Source organism: Rhipicephalus microplus, chromosome 2 (genome assembly GCF_043290135.1).
Source record: "Rhipicephalus microplus isolate Deutch F79 chromosome 2, USDA_Rmic, whole genome shotgun sequence".
In the NCBI taxonomy this organism is placed as follows: Eukaryota; Metazoa; Arthropoda; class Arachnida; order Ixodida; family Ixodidae; genus Rhipicephalus; species Rhipicephalus microplus.
Genome location: NC_134701.1, coordinates 199139068 through 199163600, shown reverse-complemented (window position 1 = coordinate 199163600; position 24533 = coordinate 199139068). Strand labels below are relative to the sequence as shown.

Sequence of the window (24533 nt, the reverse complement as noted above, 5' to 3'; positions counted from 1 at the left end):
CCTCAAAAAGAATCAACACTCGCGAATCGGATGCGTACAAAGTTTGATCAAGGCGTCCACTACGAGAGAAGAGAAAACACGGTTGTCAAAGCCTGACTGGTTGTCCAAGATAACGGTGTCCTATATTTTAACTCGAGAGGCAGTCGCTTTCTTTGGACTATTGATGTCGACTAGCATGAATGAATGCTTGATTGAACGTTTGTCAGAGTTCAACATTTGCATTGGGTCCGTCAACGTGCCACCGTTGTGGAGAAAGAAAGGGACGAAGTTTCTGGGGCTAAGGCTGCGCATACAACGCTCCGCCGACAGCGGGTCATTTATATTTGGCCTCTTATTGTAGATCTGCTAGGTCGCGGCCGACTTTCGCCCTCCACATTCAAGCTTCCGAACTACTGAAGGTGGAATTGAACGACAATCGTGTTCTAAGCATGCTCTTATTTCCTATTAGACGAAATTAGTTTATACATTTCTCCACAAAATATTAAAAAAAGCATGGCAGTTCCTTATTCCTCATCATTTTTTCTCCTCTCCTTATTTCCACTGCGTAGAGAAGCAGGCTAGAGCGTGCTAGCTCAGGTCACCCACTCCACCTTCTAACAAATGCTTTCTCTCCTCTTTGTTTGTATGCGCAAGCCTCGCAATTGTTATCACGCGCATTTGTGGAATTTTCACGTACTGGTGCAGTGATAAGCAGGAAGCTTGGCAGCTTTCATTGTCGCTAGCAATTATTGGTCTCTAATGTAGAACGTGCTGAACTTCCCATGTACCAATAGATATCCGAAAATACTTAGTTCTATCACGCATAGGTCGGCAAACTCACTCCTGATTCTATCCACTCGTACTCAATCAGGCGAAGATCGAGCCGTGAGCCAGCGTCTGCAGTGAGTCACAGTTATTAATATTTCGGTGAATTTGAGTCCAAGTGAGTACTGCTCAAGAATATTTTGTGAGGCTGAGTCCGAATGAGCCCAAAGCGCAAGATCTATTTCTTGAGTCTGAGTGAGTTTCAGTTACTTTTGCCGATATATCGTCACATCTACTCATCTTCAGTGTTACTGCCAGCCTTACCCAAATTTCCGTTTATACTCACGTCCGTTCACACGCAGTCCAAAACAGTATCATTCATACACCACTTCAACATTTGTTGATCAAATGCATGAATTACGTGGGGAGGCGCGTTGACCTCAACTCCCCACCCAATATTCCTGGGAATTTCTTGATATGTTTATCTTATGTTGTCACCGCATTCAAGAAAAATGCCCTTATTCGTTTGCTACCACTCAAAACAAGTATTCCGTGGCACTATATCGAAAGTTACCAAGGAGAGCACCGCTTACAGGATTTAACGAGCATCAACACCACGGTCGAACTAGTTAATTCTCGGCTAACGGACTGATGAGTCCATTTACTCGGGCTCCTTCAGACGCAGAACCACGACCGCACACTCAGACTCAGATCGAACCATGAGTCAGAGGCGGAGTCTGGATATTTTAGCGAGATTTTAGTCTGATTGAGTCCGGTTGAAGGAAGTTTTCGTGAATCCGAGTGAGTGCAAAGCGCAAAAGTAATTTGATGAACGAGTCCGAGTAAGCTGCACAATTTTTGCTGACCTATGAATATGAGGTTAATTTCTCTGAACCGAGTACTAAGACCCACTTGACAAACCAGCGGTGTGAGCTGTGTTCTCGTCCGAATTGTTGCTCGCGATATTTCTCGAGATTTCCGCTGAACCCAGCATCGAACCATGACCGAAGCTCTTGCTGCAGCTACACATTATGATGGACGACAGACGTGGTGTATTACCTGACAGAAGCACGAGATGAGTTTTCTGTCGTCGAGATGTGATGGTTGACTGAGCACACTTTACCGCGCAGTCGTATACCACCATTAGCGTTCATTGAGCGTGATCTGGTCTGCACAGAGCATGACGTCATCATCATCATCAGCAGCAGCAGCAGCCTGATTACGTCCACTGCAGGACAAAGGCCTCTCCCATGTTCCGCCAGTTAACCCGGTACTGTGCTTGTTGCTGCCAATTTATACCCGCAAACTTCTTAATCTCATCTGCCCACCTAGCCTTCTGTCTCCCCCTAACCCGCTTGCCTTCTCTGGGAATCCAGTTAGTTACCCTTAATGACCAGAGGTTATCCTGTCTACGCGCTACATGACCGGCCCATGTCCATTTCTTCTTCTTGATTTGCGCTATGATATCCTTAACCCCCGTTTGTCCCCTAATCCACTCTGCTCTCTTCTTGTCTCTTAAGGTTACACCTACCATTTTTCTTTCCATTGCTCGCTGCGTCGTCCTCAATTTAAGCTGAACCCTCTTTGTAAGTCTGCATGACGTAAAGATACTTATTGTCGTGTGTCACCGCTTAGCTTAACAGCCTTAATTGCACAACACGCTCGCTGCGTGGTACACATTTTATTTCTGGGGCAAGGCGTGCCATAATCACGAAGTGATTATGAGGTGTGCCGTATTAGCGGTTTTCGGAATTATTTAGAAAGATAACTCTTTATTGAAAGGCAGGGAATTTATCCGGCGTGTGTATACCTTGCTACTCTGCGCGGGGAAGGGTGGACTGAGAGACAGAAATAGACAAAGAGAAAAATATATTAAAAGTTAAAATGGAAAGAAAGAATCCACTGTACAGACTGAGATTTGTGTCTTTTGAGTGGGGTCGTGTGCTGACACAGTGACTTACCACGTGCTTTCAAGGTGACACTACAGTTTACCATCTATGGTTGGATACCTAAATGTAAGAACACGAATGTCCTTAATTTGCCTTTCACCCCGATTGGAATACAGGCGCCGTGGCCGGGAAACAAACTCGCCCACTGGTACCACGCGGCACCTTACGAGCCAAGTTCCAACCTATCACAGCATATTATCTATTCACTTGCACTCACGCCTGTGATAGCGCATTAAAAAAAAGATAATTTACGAATTGGATGATGCCGCTTTTGCCACGTTGGTGCAATTTGTCATAACTTGTCATACATCAGTTGTTAGCTACAAATGTCTCGCTCGTTTTAATGAAGAGGTAAGCGGCCCACAGTAAAAATGAATAATAATAAAGCGGTTGACCTATTTGTCAAACTCAATTTAGTTGTTGCTGCTGCGATTAATGTGTTTTTTTTTTTACTTGAACTGTCGGCAACGACTAGCGCCTTTGCAGATGACGTGGTATTGTCAGACAGAAAGATAATTTCTATATTGCAATTTAATTTTAGATGAATGGCAGCGAGTGTGGCTGTATAGCCCACACTCAATCAAGAAGAGTAGTTATAAAAAATTTTCACTCCGGATGCAAGTATTGTGTTGCGACCATGTTCAGGCGTGCGACTTAGGAGCAAAGATGTACTTGTTGGGCGACCACGGGGGAAAGTCGCAATGAGATTCGACATGTACTGAACATATACGAATGCGGTTTGCCCTTAATTAGGTAGAGAGACACGGTCGTCATACATTTTATGAATGTTGCTCATATAACATTCACTCATATTGCAGCCTCGTACGCCCGATGTAAAAAGCCGTGGTCGGATAAATGGACTTTCATTTGAATTTTTCGGAAGCACACGCCTACGCGCCATGTGGCGAGGATATATGCACCCCACACTGACCAGAGGGAGCTGCGTTGCTCACACTGTGAAGGAAACGGAGACTGACATGTGGAAAATGGGCATGATTAAGAAGTCCGCACTATAGATCTATCGAACTTTTAAGCAGGAAATTGCCAAGGAAAGGATCTATGATAATACTCGGGGTAGTTCTCTACTGTTTGAGGCAAGGACGGGAGTACTGCGAACCAAGACATATCGGGCCAAATACGAAGGGGTAGACATAGTATGCAGTGCGTGGGGAGAGGAAGAAGAAACTGCCGAACACTTGATAGTGTTCTGTAAAGGGCTTCACCCTATAGTTCAGGATGATGGCGCAGAGTTTTTCAAAGCACTGGGGTTTAGGGACCGGGAGGGCAAAATAGATTTTAAGCAAGTAGACTTAACTAGAAGGAGGTTATCTCATTGGTGGCTAAACTCTTCACTGCAAAGTACGAATCCTCAAACTCACTTTTTAAGGAAAAAAAATTAATATAGTTTTGGGTTCATTAAGTATTACGGCTTTGTGGCGCTAGCCACCGCCCGATCTAAAGGGTACAGCCATATCCATCCATCCATCCATCCATCCATGCCCCATCTCAAAGTCTTTGACTTTCGCCGTTAGGGGCATACAGAAAATCGAAGCGTGTGCGCGTCCCCCTTGTATCCACATTAGGAAACTCTATGACGTCTCCCGGCCACAATCCGCTGACAGATGCAGGGCGCGAGACGCGTGCACCACGTTCTGTTTTTCGCCGACGCCGTCTCAAGGTTGCTTTTTTTTTTTATCCGCTATGCTACGTATTCTGGTGCTGCAGTCAGACTGGAGAAATTGGACTGAAAAGTGCCTATAGTGATAACAACGCCCGCGTTCCGCCCACTTCCCCTGAGAACTGAGAAACGTAGAAAGGCCAAAATGCCTAAAGGGTCACTCACCACCTCGCGTTCTAAGACGAGAGGGTAGTTTTCGCCTCTCCTTCGCTACCCCAATGCATCCTCCTCGCCCCGCAGTTCTTATAAGCACGTTAACAATGTGAGCACTAAGCTAGAGCATGCCTGGATTTCGCGCTTCTAGACTGCACGCTGTTATTGCGGCTTGCGAAGTTGTAAATGCACAAAATGAAGTGTGATAGGTTGATCGTGCACGGTATTCATGCGAGACAAGGGAGAACGGATGTGTGGCGGCTGCATGGCAAATCAGTGCGGGAGACGACAAATCAGATTTGATATTTGGGTTATATATGGACCAATAGAGAGCATGTACACTACAGACTTCACGGGAACTACTGTCGGAGTCACAGACGTGCGCAAGAAGGACAAGAAATATCAGGAGAAAATATCGCGCTCGTTCTTTTGTTGTTGATTGATTGATTGATATGTGGGGTTTAACGTCCCAAAACCACTTCATGATTATGAGAGACGCCGTAGTAGAGGGCTCCTGAAATTTCGACCCCCTGGGGTTCTTTAACGTGCACCCAAATCTGAGCACACGGGCCTACAACATTTCCGCCTCCATCGGAAATGCAGCCGCCGCAGCCGGGATTCGAACCCGCGACCTGCGGGTCAGCAGACGAGTACCATAACCACTAGACTACCGCGGCGGGGCTTCTTTTGTTGTTGTTGTTGTTGTTGTTGTTGTTGTTGTTGTTGTTGTTGTTGTTGTTGTTGTTGTTGTTGTTGTTGTTGTTGTTGTTGTTGTTGTTGTTGTTGTTGTTGTTTGAGAGCCTGGTGAGAGGCCCTTTTAAAGCAGTAAATGTCAAGTGGAAAGATTGGGCAGGAAGCAAGCAAGTAACAAAGTACTAGTGCAGTTCAAAGATTTCTCTTTTTACTTCATGCTCACTCACAAGATCTAACATAAATTATCTTCTCGTAGCCTAAACAACTATTATGTTTACAAACACTCGCTTATTCGACCACACGACTGTCTTCTTGCTCCTAAGTCTCTTCTAAGCTTGCTCCTATTTTTTTCTATTCAGTTTTCTCCGCCCCAAAGCGGGATAGAAAGCCGGACATTTGTTCTGGTTGACCTCTTTACCTTTTCCTTCATTCAAATATCTTTTTCTCGCTCGCACGAACTTTTATGGACATGTGTACAATCGGAAGGAGAAATGATTGATATGTGGGGTTTAACGTCCCAGCGGAAGGAGAAATGTTTTCATGCCAACTATCAGTGCCCCAGTGAGATTGCGCTCAAAAACACGTGACTTAGTGCACCCTGTGTGGTGTCATACTGAAACCAGTAATGCCGTCCACCCTCGAATATCAACCTTTCGCTGTGAAACGTAATACCGATGAGCATAAATAAAGGCTACCTAACGTATCAGTCGCTCAATTATACTACTCATTCGTGCATTTTTCTTCCCTTTCTTTTTTTTAGGCAGTAATCCACAATTTGGTTCCTCTCACTTTACATTTTACCGTCAACGTTTAAAGCTTACATTAAAGATCACCTTGAAGATCAGCCCGGATACTGTATTTCGTAAAACAGAAATGTAGTCGATGTTTCTACGGAATACCGTCTCACTGTATTCTAATTGTGTTGTACCGGTTTAATTGAAGCGAACGTTCACCTCCAGTATCCCGCTATACTACGAGTCATCACCGAACGATTACAGAACAGGCCAGACGGGACGCAGAGGAATGTGCATCTTGCTGAAAGTTCCGTCTGGTTCGTGGCGTTTCAAGTGCGACCTCTTCCTGCACTCTCTTCGGGGCGAAGTGGCGCCCAGTTCTTCCGCTTTTACGGAGTCAAGGCCTCGGCGCGTATACCGTTTGGCGAATCACTCTCACTCCGGCTGGGCCAGATCGCGTCCTCCTCTCTCCACCTAGTTTGGCTTTCTTCCTAGAGGCACCACTCACCGTGGCCTTCAGAGCGTGCGCGCGGGGACAGTGACCGCGTTATTCGGCCGCCGCTGTACTGCTGGCCGCGATTTCATCTCCGCCTCGCCGGACGCACTGCGCACAGGCTCGACTCTTGCGGAATCGAAGATTAACGACTCACCTATGCTAATTATTCTCAGCGGCAACGTCGCTCATTGCGCCACTGATGGCAGACCAACGATAGCGTTCACCCTTTACCTCGCCTGCCAGTTTGTTGTCGCTCTCGCGTAGCTCCTCTCCTTATCCTTTAACCTGCGTATAGGCTAGCCAACCACATGAGCTTCTGGTTGACATTAGTAGCTCCGCCAAAAAAATTTTTTTTGGTGAGAGGGGGGTTCAATCATACTTTATGTATGTTCATGCGTGTGTTTGTATGTGTGCGTGTATATATATATATGCAAGCAAAATTGAAAATTTTCGGGGGGGGGAGAGAAAGCTTTGAACCTATTCCCTGGCTACGCTTCTTGTTAACATGTCAAGTCTCTAGTCTTAATAGCCTCTGCTGAGTTTTGGGTCTTACGGCCAAAGGCTTGAAGCTCAAAACAGTATTTGCGGTGTCAGCGCGTCCGCCAGGCCACAAACTCACTGCACCATGACCCATTTGCACGGCTTGGCTGGCATCCGCCAACTGGTTCACGTGCTGCGTTCCTGTGGCAGTGTGCACTTGAGACTCCAACGCGCTGACGAATGTTTCATAGACGTTTTATGTGGCGCAAGGAAATTATCGCTGAATACGTTTTTGTTGAGTTCAAGGCACGAATTCAAAATCGGAGGAACCAATGGAAGTGTTTTATGCCGGGGCCCATCAAGACCTCACAGGCATATTTACGTCACGGATATGACGTTAGTAAAGTACACACTAACAGACAACAAAGAAAAAACGTAGAAGCAAAAGTTCCTTCTCCGGGAATGGAACCCACGAGCTCTCGATCCCCCACGGATGGGTGCAGAAAGTTTTACCCATTAAGCAACCAATGCACTCAGACGTGGCTCAACAAACGCGTCTTACATATCTCACACAATCTCTAGCATTGTGCTGCTGGTTTGCGAGGCGGTGTCACCCTCTGTTTGCACTGAAGTACTGCGTCGTGACACGAAAGAGCGCTGATATATGAAACGATTTGGCGAGTAATATCTCTAGGTGCATGTGGGAGCACTTGCTTTCTTTGCCTTTCGCTCCATATTCGCGTGTGACGACTCGTTGTCGGAATATAGTGTAGCTCTCACATGAACCAACAGTGTTTCTTCACCGCCTATTGTTCCGAGTGCGACAGCACCCACTAATAAAACTGCTGCACTAAGGACCGCAGAGAGACAACGATGTCGACTGTCGAATGCCATGCCTACAGCGGAGCGAGACAAAAGTCAGCGCGACAAAGTTCAGCTTGAGTTGGTGCGCCTGCGCATGGTCACGGCTCAACCTACAGACCTCTCGCTCCCATGTTGCTGAGGCGATGTGTAGTAGCGTATGCATGAGCATGTGCGTAGGTTACGTTATTAAGAGTGTACACCTTGCACGGTTTCCCTCCTCAACTAGTGAGGCCTTCAAGCTCACATCGAGTACCAGCGCTTATTATGTGCTTGTTGACGCAATCCTTGCTCGGAATTCACCATGCGCTGTGTCCAGGTACGCATTACAACTTCAGCTACCGCAACGGTTAAATCGGGATCCTGGGCATTAGTCCTCGGGATGAAAACATGCGCCAACATGGCTTCACCGTGGGTATGCCAGCCATCATAACGTGGGTACATCAATTTCAAACAGTGTCATAGGTGTCAAACACCGTTATACATTGTACAAACTTCCATATATCAGTGCACTATAAACGTCTTCAGTGAAGACGCGTTTCACTTTCGCGCAATAATGATTTTTATGACAAAGAGATCATTTTTTTATTTTTAGTTGAATCTCGCCTCATAATAGCCACGCCCATAATCACTATGTAACTGCAAGAATGACTTCAGCCTCATACCTGCTGAACAAAGATTGCCCTTTGGCTAGCATGACCCAAGCTAAAGAAATGTCTCCGAAAGCAGCCCGTCTTATGAATTTAATGTCATCCCATCTAAGACCTCACATGTTCCCACATATCGTCTAAGCATGTCCCATGGATTACTTTCTCTTCATTTCGGCATCGTTTACATGTCGATGCCTAGATGGTTAATAAACCAAAGGTAGAGGACGGACGAAGAATGTCTACTGCTGTTTCTGCGCTAGTACAACCATTTGAATATATAGAGACACTGTGATTCAGCCTGTTCCGGGAAAGCAGCCCAAGAGTCCTTCAGTGCTTTGGCCACACCAAACCAAGTCATAACAAAAACAATCAAGACGCCACAAACGCTTACTAAAAACTGAAGAAGCGCACAACGGCGCGAAATAAAGAAGGCGCGAAAACTTATCTACGCATGTCCATGCAATATGCGAACCTATCAGTCAGATTGGGTTCGCATATTGCCCGGGCATGCGCAGATAAGTTTGCGTTCCTTCTTTCTTTCCCGCCGCTGCGCGCTTCTTCAGTGGTTAGTAAGCGTTTGTGGTGTCTTTACTTCCTTATTTTGCCCGTGTTTGCATGTCCTGTCTCTTTTAGACAGAAAGCAACCTCACAACTTTGGATTTGTTCCATAGAACTGCCCGTGTACGGGGGTGCAGAAAATTTCCTACTTGACCAATGGGTTTATTAATGCCTACACAGAGCATAGCTGCTTCTGTGGTTAAAGACAGTAAAGGTAGACTGCGCTACAAAGACACTTCCGCAGAAGACGCTTCGGTCGTTCCTGGCCAGTTCTGACCACTTTGTAGAAGCCAGTTGTCTTCCGCGCGGCTCAGCATTCACTTATCCGAACTGGTCCAATCGGTCCAGCCGCATAAGTATATGGAGGAAACCAGAATTGGTCCACATCCTCGGTAGAGTGAGTGACTGCAGCTGAGGGCAACGTTTCTGGAACCTCGTCTGTTGTCTTCGAAGAGTGAGATTAGCCGGCACACCGTCACAACGATACCGTCGACTTCAACCAGCACTCCTAGCAGCGGTGAGATCCTTCCGTGCGTGCCAGAGTATCCCTTCCCTCTCGTGCAAAGTTGGCACACTCGGTAGTTCCTGCTTCCAGCGCCGCTTGCCAGCCCGGCTGCCAGTGCGGAAGATGAAGCAGAACCGGCATCGCCGTCCGTTGCGGCCGCCGCATTGTCGAGGTTGTTCACCGCCGCCGACGGGCGCGAAGGCGAAGAGAAAGGCGGCCCGCTTCTGCTGCAACAGGGCCGCCTTTGCCGCGCAGTTGCCTTTCGCATTTCACTGCGCCGCCCCGACGTCGCTGGCGACCAAGATGGCGGCGTCGGTGCCGTCGCACGCCGTGGATAACTGTGACGACAAAGAAGACGATGCCCTGCGCTGCGTCACGCCGTGAGTGCCGTTTCCTTCGCACGCTATAACGTAAGCGCGACGTTTCAAATGCGTAAACGGCTGCCGCGTGGTTCCGCGTTTCAGCGTGTCGCGCGCGGATGTCGTGGAGTTCCGTCGAGCTGTGGAATTGTGTACCTGAGCTACGCGCGTTGCCGTCGTCTGACATGAGCGTGCCGTGGCTCGTGTTATTGTTATGGCTTGGCTGTAGGATAGACATGCGCATCATAAAGGGTTCGCTCGGCGTCACGATCTCATTTACAGTTCTGCATCTATATAAAACAACGTGGTGTTTTGGCTTCAAGTATACGCAAAACGAACGTGTAAACAGGGCGCAAATGAGTAAAGGAAGCCATTTACATGCCACACTTGATTCCTATGGGACACTGTACTGTGACCGGAAAGCCGGTGTCGGTATCGTAATCGATAAGATGCAAATGTTGAGATCCCTACTGAAAGCCCGTATTCATGCAGGTTTGAGACAAGCGTCTGGCTCTTATTGGTCTAATAAATGTTATTTCCTCTTCTTGTTCCTCCTCGACCATTTCTCGACATGAAGGACTAAACGAATAGACTTGAAAAGGGTTTCACCGAAATTAATACGATATTTTCAAAGAAAAGAATGGCTCGAAAAGAATGCAGGGCAACTTTTCTGGGAGCCTTCGTCCCTCCTCACTTAGATAGGTGCACTATTTCTTAACGTGGCGAAAGCGATTCTGTTCTTTGACCGCAAGCGGGCCGTACGCAACGTTCGCCAAAGGAAACACAACTTCTGTAAGCATCACTGCGTCGAACTTCTGGCTGGCTACAAGTTTCATCCTCACTCTTCTACAAAAAGTTCTGGAGACGCAGTTCTTTTGCTGTCCAGTGCTTTATCGCTAAAAGAAGCTGCACGGAAGCGACGCAACTTAACAGATAAAGAAAGAATTCTGGCTTTTAAGTGGCTGCATGTCTTTAGAGGGTGCATGTAGACAGAACGGACGCAGGCACGCGCTCTACACTCGTAACAGGAAGCCAACGGGACATGTTGACTTTGAATTTGATTTGCACCAAGATGATAGACCGGTTGTCTTTATCGCCTTTGCGCGCATACATTAGCGAAATTATGACGCGGCACATTTTTCCCTGGCTGCCAGCGGTGACCCGTGCAGTCAGAAAGAGCACGATGAAAAATGACCAGTGCCCGGTCTTCTATGGCATCGCGGCAAAGGGAATCTCGATGCGGAACGTGCCGCAGTCGAAGCCCGTCAACCGCGACGACGTGCGGCGCCACCAAAGGCCCGTCCGTCATTGCGAAACGCCGTCGATCCACTTAGGCGTGGCCGCCGCGAGAGTGCGGTAGAGGGTAGAAAGCGCCGCACATATCCAAGGAGTGAAGGGGGAAAGGGCAGCGCACGTCACAACGAAAGCGAATTCGGAACAACGCAAAGTGCGGCAGCAGCGGGATATCGTCGACGGCAAGCCGCCGGCGTCCTACTTACGCTCGCTGAGCTCCACCCGGGTCAGTCTGCCACGGTGCATGCCTGGCCGGTACGATGCCGAATTCACCTTTTTGACTCGCACTTTGCTCGTGGAGGTTATCCAGCAGTGACATGATTTATGTTATTTTTGATTGATTGATTGATTGATTGATTGATTGATTGATTGATTGATTGATTGATTGATTGATTGATTGATTGATTGATTGATTGATTGATCGAACACAACGTACCAAAACAGTTGCTCCCAATGACACAAAATTGTTGCGTCGAAGGCTGTTTGGTTTAGTGTGCATGACTAGCATAGTATAGCAACGATGCTATTAAAAATAATCGTATTAATAATACTTCGTACGTGGGACGAAATTAGCAAAAATAAGAGCCGCACTACATCGCTGATGACAAATTTTGTCTCTATTGTTCACGGAACACTTTCGCGAAGCTCCTGTTGATCGCAGCGGACCCGGGATACCCTTGTTGTTGGCTCTTCCGCGAACCCCCATCCCTTCCATCTCACCCAGTCCTCCGCTATTTGTCTGCCCTACTTCCTATTCGCCTTCGCGGCCTCTTATAAAGTCGCACGCGTGTATATAAAGCACTCCCTCAAACAACGGTCACGAAAGCTGCGCAAACACAGACTATTAGTGGCACGAGCCTTATCCGAGATCCATAGCCGTCGGCGGACTCGTATAAGCACACATCCCTCTTCGTGAAGTCGCCTATCGCTCGATCCACCGTACAAAAACACACTTCATTTTTTCTCCCGATGATTGCTAAAGCAACGGCAGTTGAACACTTCATCCAGTCCTCGCCTTGACATCGTCGACGAATGCGTACTCCTCACTGTACCACTGTCCTTACGAAATCCAAAGGTCGTGTGCGACGTGACACACGAGGCGCAAACAACCTGTGAACCGGCACGCCCCTATGGAAATCGAGCATGTCCTTCATAGTTCGGGACGGTGCCATCGTCGATAAAACCGGACTTAGGTTGTAGCGCGGTTACAGGTCAGTGCTTATCCTGCCCGTCTTTCGCGGTTATATGCGATACTATCCAGTTCATAGTGAGCAGTCAAGTAGGACTGATTGCTCTTAACATCCCATGTCTCACTAAAACACAAGACTTTCGCGGCAGGACTTCCCATCACAAAAACCAGATTCAGCGTCACTGACCTAAATAAATGAAATTAGACCACTGCGTCAATTTTTTTAGGACAAGGTCATATACACGGTGGTGTCTTCCAAGATCTGATTGCATGAACACCTGTGAAAACTGCGGACGATACGGGCGGGTGACCTTGCGTCTGTAGCTACCGGGGAACTGCTTATTTTTAGCAAGGTCGTTCAAAGCAACGCACACTTTGGCAGTACAGGCCGTAACTTCGGTCTGATCAGCTCCATCACACGAAGAATTCTAAGGAAACGAAACAGCTCACGTTGCTGTTCATTGATGTAGAAAATATGTATTATAAGACTAAGCTAGAGCATATGAGCCCCTGAAAGGGTCCTACAGACTAAGTGAGATGCTCAGTCCGAGGCTTCATCGGACGATACCACTGCTTTTGCTCACGCAATGAGGAGTTGTTGGGCACCGAAGAAGCTAAGCAGCATCGCCTCTCATTAGAGTTGGGTGCTGGCAGCCCAATAATGTGTAGTAGGCATCGGCTGGCTCCCACAGTGCTTGCACCTATTACTGAATGCGTGGTCTAAGTATTGTACTATGGCCGGGTGGGCGTAACCATATGTTCGTTTGAAGTCGGCGTAGCATTATTTCTGCCGCATTGTTTCTGCCATTGACGGGGAGGTGGATAGCAGCTATGCTGGAAGTGATATTACTCTACAATTTCTGCACCAGAGCAGCGGCTGTACAGTGGGGTCCAGTCTATGGGCTCATATAAGGGCTTCAGAGACTTGAAGGGAACGAGGCCGCCGGCGTGGCTTCCTAAGCACTCATATTACCCGCATAGCTGCTTGACTATGGAGAGACTGCTTGGGTGCAATATCTAGGGCCCAATAACTCGGAAGCTAACTCAAAAACTAACGTAAAGACACAATGATCACATTTCATTACATTTGCCTCACATTGTCGACCCGAACGTGTGAAATATTCGCCTCTCTCTCTCGCAGCTTATCACGTCTCAGAGCAAGGGCGTCCGCAGAATTTTTTTCGGGGGGGGGGGGTGCATTCATGGGAAAGGGTGAGCGGAGATACAACCCTTGCAGCGTTTCTTTCACTTGCAGTGACATGACAGGCAAGACTAGTCGATAACGTGTAACGTGATAATCCGAATGGCAATACTGAAGGCCAGGACCTCAGTCGGCTGACCAAGCTGTGTAGCTTATTGATAGTGAATAGAGCAATATTTTATTCCAAGGGGGCCAGCCTCCCCTTGCAACCCCCTGCGGACGCCGATATGTCAGAGAGTGATCTGCGGCGCCAACTGGTGCCGCAGTTTAGAGTGAGCTAACGTACCTGATGTGTACTACCCCCCTCCCCCCCCCCACACACACACCCTTCGTATTTTCACACCATTAACTAGTGGCCTGGAGCTGTGGAAGATTGCCCACCACAGACGGCATACCACAGATCAGGTCCTGAGGTGGGCTGAGGAAATAACAGAGGCCTGCCAAGACTGTCACCACTTCGCACGTCATGCCGCATGAAGTGATTATGGACGCTTGCAGGCACTGGAGCACATAGACACCCATCTGTCCTCTCCAGCCTCTCCACTTTTTAGGTGAAATAAGGTTTATTCATTCATGCATAGAGGCTGCAAGGCACAGCAGCTTTCTATGCGCGAAATGTTGAAAAAAATTAGGGGACCCTAAAGCTTCGCCTTTAGGAGTTGAACCCGTAGCTACATCCTGTTCCAACTGCGTATACTTCAAACACTTAGGGCGCTAAACCTTTTCGAATTTTCTATGCGCACTACGTTGCCTCAAAGGAATAGGCGCAGTAGCGTATGTGCCTTTTGTAGTGGGGTACCAGCTTTAAACCACGGAGCCATTATGGTAATCACATACTCTGACACCGGTTGGCAATGGACGCTTGACCACGCATTATTACGGCAGTATTTTATGGCGTATTGTGAAGCATGTATACAGGACGCGTGTGTTTGTGAAGCACGAGAGCTACTCTGACAGCATTATCAAGCAGAGGAAGTTCTTTTCACTGTTTTCACAAGCAGAGGCGTGGCCGGTGGTAGAACATCCGCTTGGCATGCGAACGACCCGGGTTAGATCCCCACTTGGACCCAAACCACTCTGCTCCAGTATTTTTTATCATTTATTTATTTTACTTGCATATCACTCTCGATTTTTCGCTCACGCATAATATGATAATTTTTCGCTCACAACGAACAATGCCGACGCCGGAATTTCGGCAAAACGAGCTCTATACGGTGCATATTCTTTGCATCTTCACTTTTCACTCAGCGCTTAAACTCGCACGACACGACATGTCTCCCAAGGCCTTCCCTGCCATCTTTTGATAACGTTGATTGGTAAGCATAAGCGGTGAAATACTACCAAGAATTAATTTTATATTCCATTTGTCAGTTTTGAGCCCTCTGGTGGCATGCTTCACACGTGGATGGTCGACATCAAGCGTTCTAAACACATTAGGCACCTTTTTTGGAAGCACCGGGGTTCAGTTCGAACCGCTCTTATACATATAGACGCTGCCACATTCGATCTTGCAGTACAATCGAGCACGGGAGACTTCACAAGACAAAGGATAGCGGGACAGTCAGGTAACGTTGATCACTTGTGGGCCAACGGGGACGACGTGAGCACGCTCGCCAGTGATTACAGACAGCCATTATAAACTACGAGAGACAGATAACTCATTGAGAAAATTGTTTCAGCGACGCTCTTACAGGACAGATCCCAGTAGGGACAAGGACATTGAAGACTAGAGCATTCTAAGGCGCCTAGAGTACACGACAGCCTCTGAGACCCGAAGTGACAGATGCGTCTGGCAACACTCATAGATGTTTCTGAGCTATCTTGTGAACGCCGGAAACTTGGATAAATCACATAATTACGGACAACCGAAATGAATGTTGAGATCCTTCTTATTCATTCCACAGCCATAAATGTTTCTCTCAGTTCACTTGCGTTTTTCGCCAATACATTTCATCAGAAAATGTTGGGAACTATATAAATACCCAGTGGATCATCCAAATGTGGTCTTTTTTTCATACAATCTTTAGCTTAGCTTATAGCGAACTATGACAAAACAAAGAACGCTGAAGCGGTTACGTTATTCCAGATTTGTTCACCCCAACCTATCAGCTACACCACCGAAGGAAAACCGCAGTTTATCCCGACGGTTGTTGAGCTGACGACGATGATACCTCGCTTTGAACGAAGTTCATTTGGTCACGAACTCAGTATCTAAGAATCGTCACGGGCACAATTCCAATGATAGTGAGCATACCAGAGACGATTTAGGCACATAGAAAGACGTGCGATGATTAAGATCGCAATAAATTACAGATGAGGAAGAAGCATCCAATATATGCCTAGAATATCAAGGTTCTGTCTTGCTCTTGGGCCCATCGCACGGTTTTAAAGATAACGCAGATGTGACGTGGTGTCGATACGTAGCACGCAGGGTTACCCCTTAAACTTTCATAATAGTACAGTTGAAATAAATTTGGCACTAGTGTCTATGTGAGCTACAACGATGACACTTGATTGATATGTGAGGTTTAACGTCCCAAAACCACCATATGATTATGACAGACGCCGTAGTTAAGGGCTCCGAAAATTTCAACCACCTGGGGTTCTTTAACGCGCACACACATCTGAGCACACAGGCCTACAGCATTTTCGCCTCCATCGAAAATGCAGCAGCCGCAGCCGGAAATAGATCCCCGCGACCTGCGGGTCAGCAGCCGAACACCATATATCCACAAGACCACCACGGTGGGGCGCATGACGCTTCAGTTAGCATAGGAATTGATTGATTGTTTTGTGGTGTTTAACGTCCCAAAACCACCATATGATTATGAGAGACGCCGTAGTGGAGGGCTCCGGAAATTTCGACCACCTTGGGTTCTTTAACGTGCACCCAAATCTGAGCACACGGGCCTACAACATTTCCGCCTCCATCGGAAATGCAGCCGCTGCAGCCGGGATTTGAATCCGCGACCTGCGGGTCAGCAGCCGAGTACCTTAGCCACTAGACCACCGCGGCGGGGCAGTTAGCATAGGAATGATGGGTAGTATGGCACGTCACCAGCATGAGAATAGCGGGTAGTTTAGCCACTACACTCCCATTCATTAGTGGTTGGCCACTACATTCCCATTCATCAAGCAGTCGACAAGTTGCTGTTGTAATGGAGCAAATGCGCCATACGGGTATCCACCTGCGGAAGAAGACGAAAATGACCGGTGCTGCGATTGCACGACACACCTCCCCCCCCCCCTTTTTTTCTCCAAAATCGCTCTGCCACACGATTCATGGCTGATCCCACGTAGTGGTTTGAGCCCCTCCTCTTGAGTCCATACCCACCAATCAACCAGCCAGCGAGAGCTTGTACTGTTTGATGGCCTTGCAGTGCTTGACCATACTGCCATTCTTCCCAAGGACACGATTTCATCGCGTCAATAAACATACATCATCGCACCTGGACCTCATCACAACCGAATGACAACCTCACCGCCCCAAGACATTGCTGCCGGTGTGGCTGGCTGCGAAGGGACTACTTGGATTATGTTGTCCGGTGGTCTCACTGTCAACTTGCGAGAGCGGAGCTTCAGGTCGTTTCGGGGGATCTCAACAACCACCACCAAATACGATGAGGTTTATTGATGCGGTTTCATGATGTGGTGAATTCATGTACCGATGAAGAATGAAAGTATGGTCAGGCACTTCAAGACCATCAAACAGTACAAGCTCATGCGCAATCGCAGCACCAGTCTCTTCCGCTTCTCGTCTTCTTACGCAGGCGCACACCTGTTGGTGCATCGGCCCAATTACCATGAACTATACTACGTTGCAGCTCTCTACGGAGTCACATGACACCCATTGGTGTCGCCTGGAGTGACAGACCGAGTCCGTGCCCCCCTTCCCCTCGAAAACTTTTTTTCCCCACGATGGCATGCAGCGCACAAAATGACGATAGACGACATCTTCCAGCCTGGCCCCACTTCTGATCACGGGGTGTCCCTCCCCCCTCCCCAGTTCTCTGAAAAAAAAAAGTGCTTTCGCTCCTGATATCGGGGATCAACTGTGAGCTGTCCAGATGACCCACAATGCGGCGGTCGGGCTTGGCCTGACTGTCCCAACGTGGGAGCAGCCCGCTTCGCGTTGAGTCGTGCACCTCAGGACTTCAAATAAAGTTTCGCATCCATCCATACATTCGCTTCTGATGGCACCTGAATTTGACGAACTTATTGGACCCGTAAAGGTGTTGCAACAACGGTACGTGTCGCATACTTCATCTCATGTGGGCGACCCACAAGAACTGAAGATGTTGCTCAACATCTCGGGTCAAGCACACGAGCACGAATCGTGCTACGAATGCGCTGTAAAGAAGAATGACCGCTTATTCGAGTTTCTTCACCGCCGATAACTGGTCGCAAATTAGCCGGGTTCCGCAGGAGCGAGGTGTTGTTGCGACATATTGCATAATTAAGCATCGTATATGGGTCGCTTAATCGCTGGGCATCTGACGCTGCTGCAATATTGCGATTGTTTGGCGCTAAAGGCAATGTCATTTGACGCCTTACATCGCCTCATTCGGTAAGCTTGTTTACGCGGTGCCCATGCGCATGCTCTAGTGACTTCACAGGCGGAGCTTGTCGGGCTAATGTTCGGGAGTCTATTACAAACCAACCAGCGGGCTTGAAAGCTAAACCGGCGGTAGTACTGCGTGTTATTTTGTCTGGGCAGCCATATCAACCGGTTCAAGGTTGCACCTTTACTTCGTAGCTCTCCGTTTTCGTTACGTTAACGCTATATTGGCAAAACAGACAAAATATAAGTAAATGAGATATTTATGCAGAAATGTGTAGGCCTGCTTGACCGTGGACACCACGTTTGCTTTGTTGTTCGAGATTGTATCTCAACATGGTAGCTGGGAACCAGATGCAACTTCGATTGCATGTCTGCATGCACCCGCCCGCTTTGAAGGGAGTGATTTGATTGATATGTGGAGTTCAATATTTCAAAACAACGTACCATATAATTATGAGAAACGCCGTAGTGGAGGGCTCCGGAAATTTCTACCACCTGCATGGGGTTCCCTTACTGCGCACCCAAACCTGAGCACACGTGCCTACAGCATTTTCGCCTCCATCGATTGGAGAGAGTGGAACGCGCTTGATTAGTTATACACTTAAAGAGATTTTCGTCAGCCATGACCGCAAAGCATTTTGTTCGTGGCATAAGCCACGCTTCTGCATGTGCTTAGGTGCGATTACGGCGATCATGCTTTTCAAATTGGGCTTCTACTGCACTCCAGGACTCTGACAGTTTCAAGGACGCGGCGTATTTGCCGCAGCTATACAATAACTCTGCTATTAGTTGGTCACAGCTTCTTACCTACCAGGGTTTTGTGCCCCGGGTAAGCCAGCGAATGGTAGTAGTAATGATGACAGCCATAACCAGGGATTAGTGGTGCACTGTAAAATAAACAAACAAATAAATATTGTGATTCGTGAATAATGTTTAAATAGCGTGCTTAAAATGTTACATCGGTGAAAAATAGGCATTTCCACAATGTTTGCTTATGAAGGAAAAGAAGGCCCACACGTTAATTAAGAGACACAGCACAAAGTTCGAATTATGGCTGCTGATGGTGCCATAAAAGACTCTGTCAACTTCTAGACGTTTACATTGCTACCAACATGTTTCATAATATTGTTTATGTGTGTGTGTGTTTGTTTGTGTGTGTGTGTGTGTGTGTGTGTGTGTGTGTGTGTGCGTGCGTGCGTGTGTGTGTGCGTGTGTGTGTGTGTGTGTGTGTGTGTGTGTGTGTGTGTGTGTGTGTGTGTGTGTGTGTGTGTGTGTGTGTGTGTGTGTGTGTGTGTGTGTGTGTGTGTGTGTGTGTGTGTGTGTGTGTGTGTGTGTGTGCTTTTTTGTAGGCGTTATGTAAATCCCCGCGTGTTTCCATAAAATATACAGGATTTGCCGCATATCCTCATGTTAATATCTGTGGGAGTACCTTATAAAAATCTGCGTATGACCTCCTATCCCACGTGAGGTACCAGAAAATAAACCTTTAGTTCCAATATTCCGTGTAACCACTGTTACGTTCGGATCCTAATACTAGACGTTGAGCGTATGGTTGTTCTTATTCTTCTCACTAGGCTAAATACAGAACAATGCAAGCCTATATTGCGTGTGCGTGCCTGTTTTTATTGCGATAGTGATTGAGGTGCAGAGTTGGGGTATATTTTAATGAATATGCTACGTCAACTAGCCCAACAAGAAACACTCATCACAGCCCGCCGTAATGATTAATATTCGCAGCCTACATTGGGGATTAGGCATAAAAAGAGAGTCTGGCTTGGGAAACTGTTGGATGAGCAAAATCTTCATATCAAAGGTTCTTCTGGCATATGCATCTGACCATCTTACTTCTACAGTCACACGAGTGCTTGATCGCCCTTGTATAATAGGGTCGACTTGTTTTGTGTCATTTGAAATAGGCCATTTACGATACAGTAAGTTCAGACAGCTTGAAGCGCGTCGCGATCTAATTACATATGGATTGTCCAGCCATCGCGTAGCAAGAGTTTTGTATATCGGATTTCCCTGGTGACAAAGCTACGCAACTAGCCCTAACCATTGTTTTACATATTTCCCTCCCCCTGTCGTTATTTGGTCCGGCACAAAATACAGACCAATAAATTTGCGTCTCCCTGTATTCTTCTCCTCTTACGTTCTCTCTGTCCTTCATTTTACATATTTCTATATCTCTCTCTCCCCCTTTCTGGCCTTTAATACTTCACCCCATTTTACATATTTTTATATCTCGCTCTCTCCCCTTTCTGGCCTTTACTGCTTCACCCAAGTCAACTATCAACACCAATATACCAGGCGTCTTTCAGGACACCGGCCTGCATGACCAGCTCTAGTCGTTGAGTCGGACCTTCTTGGAGATATCGGTCATCGAGCCTTCCGAACATCTAGGAGAACAACCAGTTTCGAATAGTCCTATATAGACTTTTAGCCATATCCTTCTATTCATACAAGTGCGGCTTTGGGAATAAAGATCATTTACCTTTCCAAACCTATTGCCTGTGGTTGAACGTGCGCTTCGGGTATTGCTAACGTTTCACCGTTGTCATCGCTCTCCATGCAGGGACCAGATGGCCATGGGTCTGGGCGACCGGGGCCGCAAGAGGATCGCCATAGTGGGCGGCGGCTCGGCGGGCATGACGGCCGCCAAGTCGTGTCTCGAGGAGGACCTGGAGCCCGTGGTGTTTGAGCAGACGGACGCCCTCGGAGGACTGTGGCGGTACCGGGACGTCCCGGAGTACGGCGTGCCGTCCCTCATGAAGGCCACCATCATCAACACCTGCAAGGAGATGAGCAGCTTCAGCGACTTCCCCCCGCCGCGCGAGTTCGCCAACTACATGCACCACTCGAGTCTGGTGCGCTACTTCGAGCTGTACGCGAACCACTTCGGCGTCACCAAGCACATCCGCTACAACACTGAGGTCACTCGAGTCCAGAAGAGCCAGGATTACGACGAGACCGGTCGTTGGGACGTCACGTACAGGTAAACACCTAAACAGCGAGAATACAAGAGTAATCGGGAGGGAGGAGGGTGGTGCTTTAACTTCGCCCTTAAAAAACACACATATTCCTGCTGAGCTCCTGCGACCTATAATGGTGGTTTGACAGGGATGAGAATGAAGCTGTCACTGAAAAGCATCGCGAGTCTGAATGACCAAATTACGAAACCTGAAAGCGTAGAGAAATTTCTACCGCGGAGTAAAGAGGCGTCCTGTCGAAAATGCATTGTAATAATAATAATAATAATAATAATAATAATAATAATAATAATAATAATAATAATAATAATAATAATAGAGAAAACATGTTGGCTTAGAGACGTTGTTTTCCCGAGAACCACGGTAAGGATTTCAATCCCAACGCAACGCCTGTGTTCGCAAAGAAGTTTTTATCTATTTATTTTATTGTAATTTATTCATTAGCCTTTTCATCCATTCATTGGTTTAATAGATCACTGAAAATTTTACCGGCTATTCACTCAACCTCAACATCCTCCTTAACTTCTGGTTGCATAACTGCGGCAGCGTACCACTGAGAAACAAAGCGCTTTCCAACAAGCCACACATGTGTGATCCTACCGTAACGTTGGGTGCGAGCATATATATACATTTTCCCCGAACTCTGGTTGTAGTTAAACTTGCTTTATATTTCTCCATATGTAAAACACATTTTCTTACTTTGTATTTCGTGTCTACCTCTGATTTCCTTTATCTCTGTAAAAATTACAGCAGCAGTGCATTAAATTTCATAACCAACTGCTATCTATCATATGCTCTATTATGCATTTTTTTTGTTTTCCTGCCCATCACATAGGACAAAAGGCCAGCCTCCCCGGACGGAGACGTTCGATGGCGTGATGATCTGCTCGGGCCACCACGTGATTCCCCACGTGCCGACCTTCAAGGGACTGGAGAAGTTCAAGGGCCAAGTGTTTCACACGCACGACTACAAGATACCCGACGGTTTTCGCGACAAGAAGATCCTCATCATCGGCGTCGGCAACTCTGGCGCAGACGTAGCCGTGGATTTGTGCCCGTGCGCTGAAAAGGTTTGGCGGAAAGCTGAAAAGCACCTTCATTTTGGCTCTGAAAATGACCTTCAAGAAAAATTTCGTAATCGGATCATCCAGGCATATTCAGACTCCTATGACTAAGATGATAGAGCTCGCACTTCGCACGAAGTGCGGCGCGTTAGATATACACGTATATAGGGTACAGCAACACCGAGTCTCAAGGTCGGGAGAGGATGGGCTTCTTGAAGGCAAAGGCCAGTATTTAACCATAACACAGGTCTCCTTGTCTGACATTTAGCAGAACATGCACATCTAGGTGCACCCCGTCACACACTAAGCCACGCACACATGCAACCCATAAAGGATCACCACCTCTCAACCCCAGCGGGCTATGTTATGTCCCGTTGGACTAAAGAGCGTAAGCGAACGATAATGTATACAATTCATTTTACATGAACAGCGCAACGTATTAGTGCATTGTTCTAGTCAAATGCGTATATAAAACACGCAGAATGAGAAAACTGAAGATGACGGCACATTGTGCCTAGCATGTATACCGACAAAAACACGTTAAGGTATGTTTTTTCTCACGTTTTGGGCATACCTTGAAGGCTATACGTCTCTCCAGAAACGGACGCTTTTCTCGTGTTACGTATTATCATATGGTCATATAAATACCAGACCTACACGCAGTGCCGTTTCAGAGCATGTGCTTCGCTGCAGACTAGAGTGTCCTAGGCAGCATACTGTCCTGGTAGAGCAGTCATGAAGGCGCTGCTTTATTTATTTGGGTGCGTTTTCTTTGTACGACATTTCCTGAAAGTACTAGGCCATCCGATCTCGATTCGCATCCACCATGCACGCCCCTTCTATTCCCACTTTTGCTGATGTCTATCTATCCTTTTTTCTCATTCCTACAAGAAGTAAGCCAAAAGTAACGAACAATATTCATATCCCATATTTCTCACGTGCACGCATTCCTTGCGAATTCGCAGGTGTACCTGAGCACGCGCCGCGGTTGCTGGGTGATTCGGCGGGTGGGCTTCTGGGGCATACCGGCCGACTCTTTTCTGAACCGTCGCACGGTGAACCTGTTCAACAAGTACGCTCCCGAGTGGCTGGTAAACTTCGTCTACGAGACATACTCGAACGAGGCGTTCAACCACAAGCTGTACAGGCTCAAGCCCAAACACCGCTGGCGCAATCAGCACCCTACCATCAACGACGCGTTGCCCAACGGGATCCTCAGCGGACGCATAGTCATCAAGGGGGACGTCGAGGAGTTCACCGAAACGGGCGTCATCTTCAAGGGCGAAGAAGGGTACGAGGAGAAGCTGGACGTCGTCATACTGGCTACTGGGTACCTGGTGAGTTGAAGGTCATGTATTGACACGTAACCTTGAAGTTGTTGAGCGCGGTCTTTTGTGAAGGCACGGAAACGGCGAGAGGGAAGCTTTATTTAACATCCTGCAAATTGATGGCCTGGGTCACGGCCGCGCCGGGGACAGTAGAAAGACCTTGTCTCTCGATAGCTTCCCAGGCTTGCTAGATTAGATCACCCAGAGTTGATCCTGGAGATCTGGTCTTTAGTCTTTGCGGCTCTCTACCGCACCCTCGAAAGTTAATGTAATTATCTCCTGAACTCTTTTGTGATTTTCTCTGGGGTGGCTTCTCTATCATCACATAATTTATATTTGGCCACAAGATATAATTCCATAGACAAGCAATTAAGATTTACCAGCAGGTTCGTGTCAGCTCTTACTCTGAAAGCGCATCCAGTCAACCGCTCAAGAGTTGTCCAATTTTGGGTCTCCTCGTTAGTTTAGCGGTATAAGTACACCCGCCTGGCATACGGAAATTGTCTTCACAAAAGCTTTATTTTCGAAACTTTCAAGTAGTGTCTTTTTCGTGGCTGTGGCTTGCACTGATTATGGTATATAAGTGGTAAATTGCAGCTGGGGCTATATAAAAGCGTCAACATCTCCTAAACAGCATACAATGAAAGATAAAAAATTACAGCATATCCACGTAAAGAATGATGACGAGTTGGGCGAAGTGGATGGACAGACAGACGAACCGCCGGACGCTTCGCCCTACTCATCATAATTCACTCCGTGGATATGCTGTTACACCATTTTTATTGACATGCAATACAATGCAACTGGCTACTACGATGACTACGACGACACGGGACATACGACCCATGGCGTAAGGGGCTACGCCTTTAATAGTTTATATGCGCAACTTTCATTTACAACTGTCGTATAAAATATATTCATATGCCGTGGACAAATAGTTTAGTTAAAATCAACATATTCGGTGAACTTTTGCAGAATGTCTGTGCGCCTACGCATGGTTACACTTGCGATCAATTACTATCGGTAGATTTTTGTTAAGCTTTATGACTA

General features: G+C 47.3%; 1 protein-coding gene across 3 annotated transcripts in view; it reads left to right on the top strand.

Annotated features, from left to right (window-relative positions):
• The window catches only part of LOC119170492 (flavin-containing monooxygenase 5), a 56588-nt gene that overhangs the window by 30278 nt on the left and 1777 nt on the right, over positions 1-24533 (top strand). For 2 of the 3 annotated variants that reach the window (XM_075887239.1, XM_037421675.2), the window contains exons 2-4: positions 20677-21096; positions 21927-22161; positions 23121-23492. In XM_075887239.1, coding sequence (XP_075743354.1) covers positions 20684-21096; positions 21927-22161; positions 23121-23492 — 1020 coding nt within the window. In that variant the 5' untranslated portion in view covers positions 20677-20683. Of the gene's footprint in view, positions 1-9518; positions 9882-20676; positions 21097-21926; positions 22162-23120; positions 23493-24533 lie in introns of those variants that run through there. The other variant, XM_037421674.2, reaches the window with a different exon arrangement.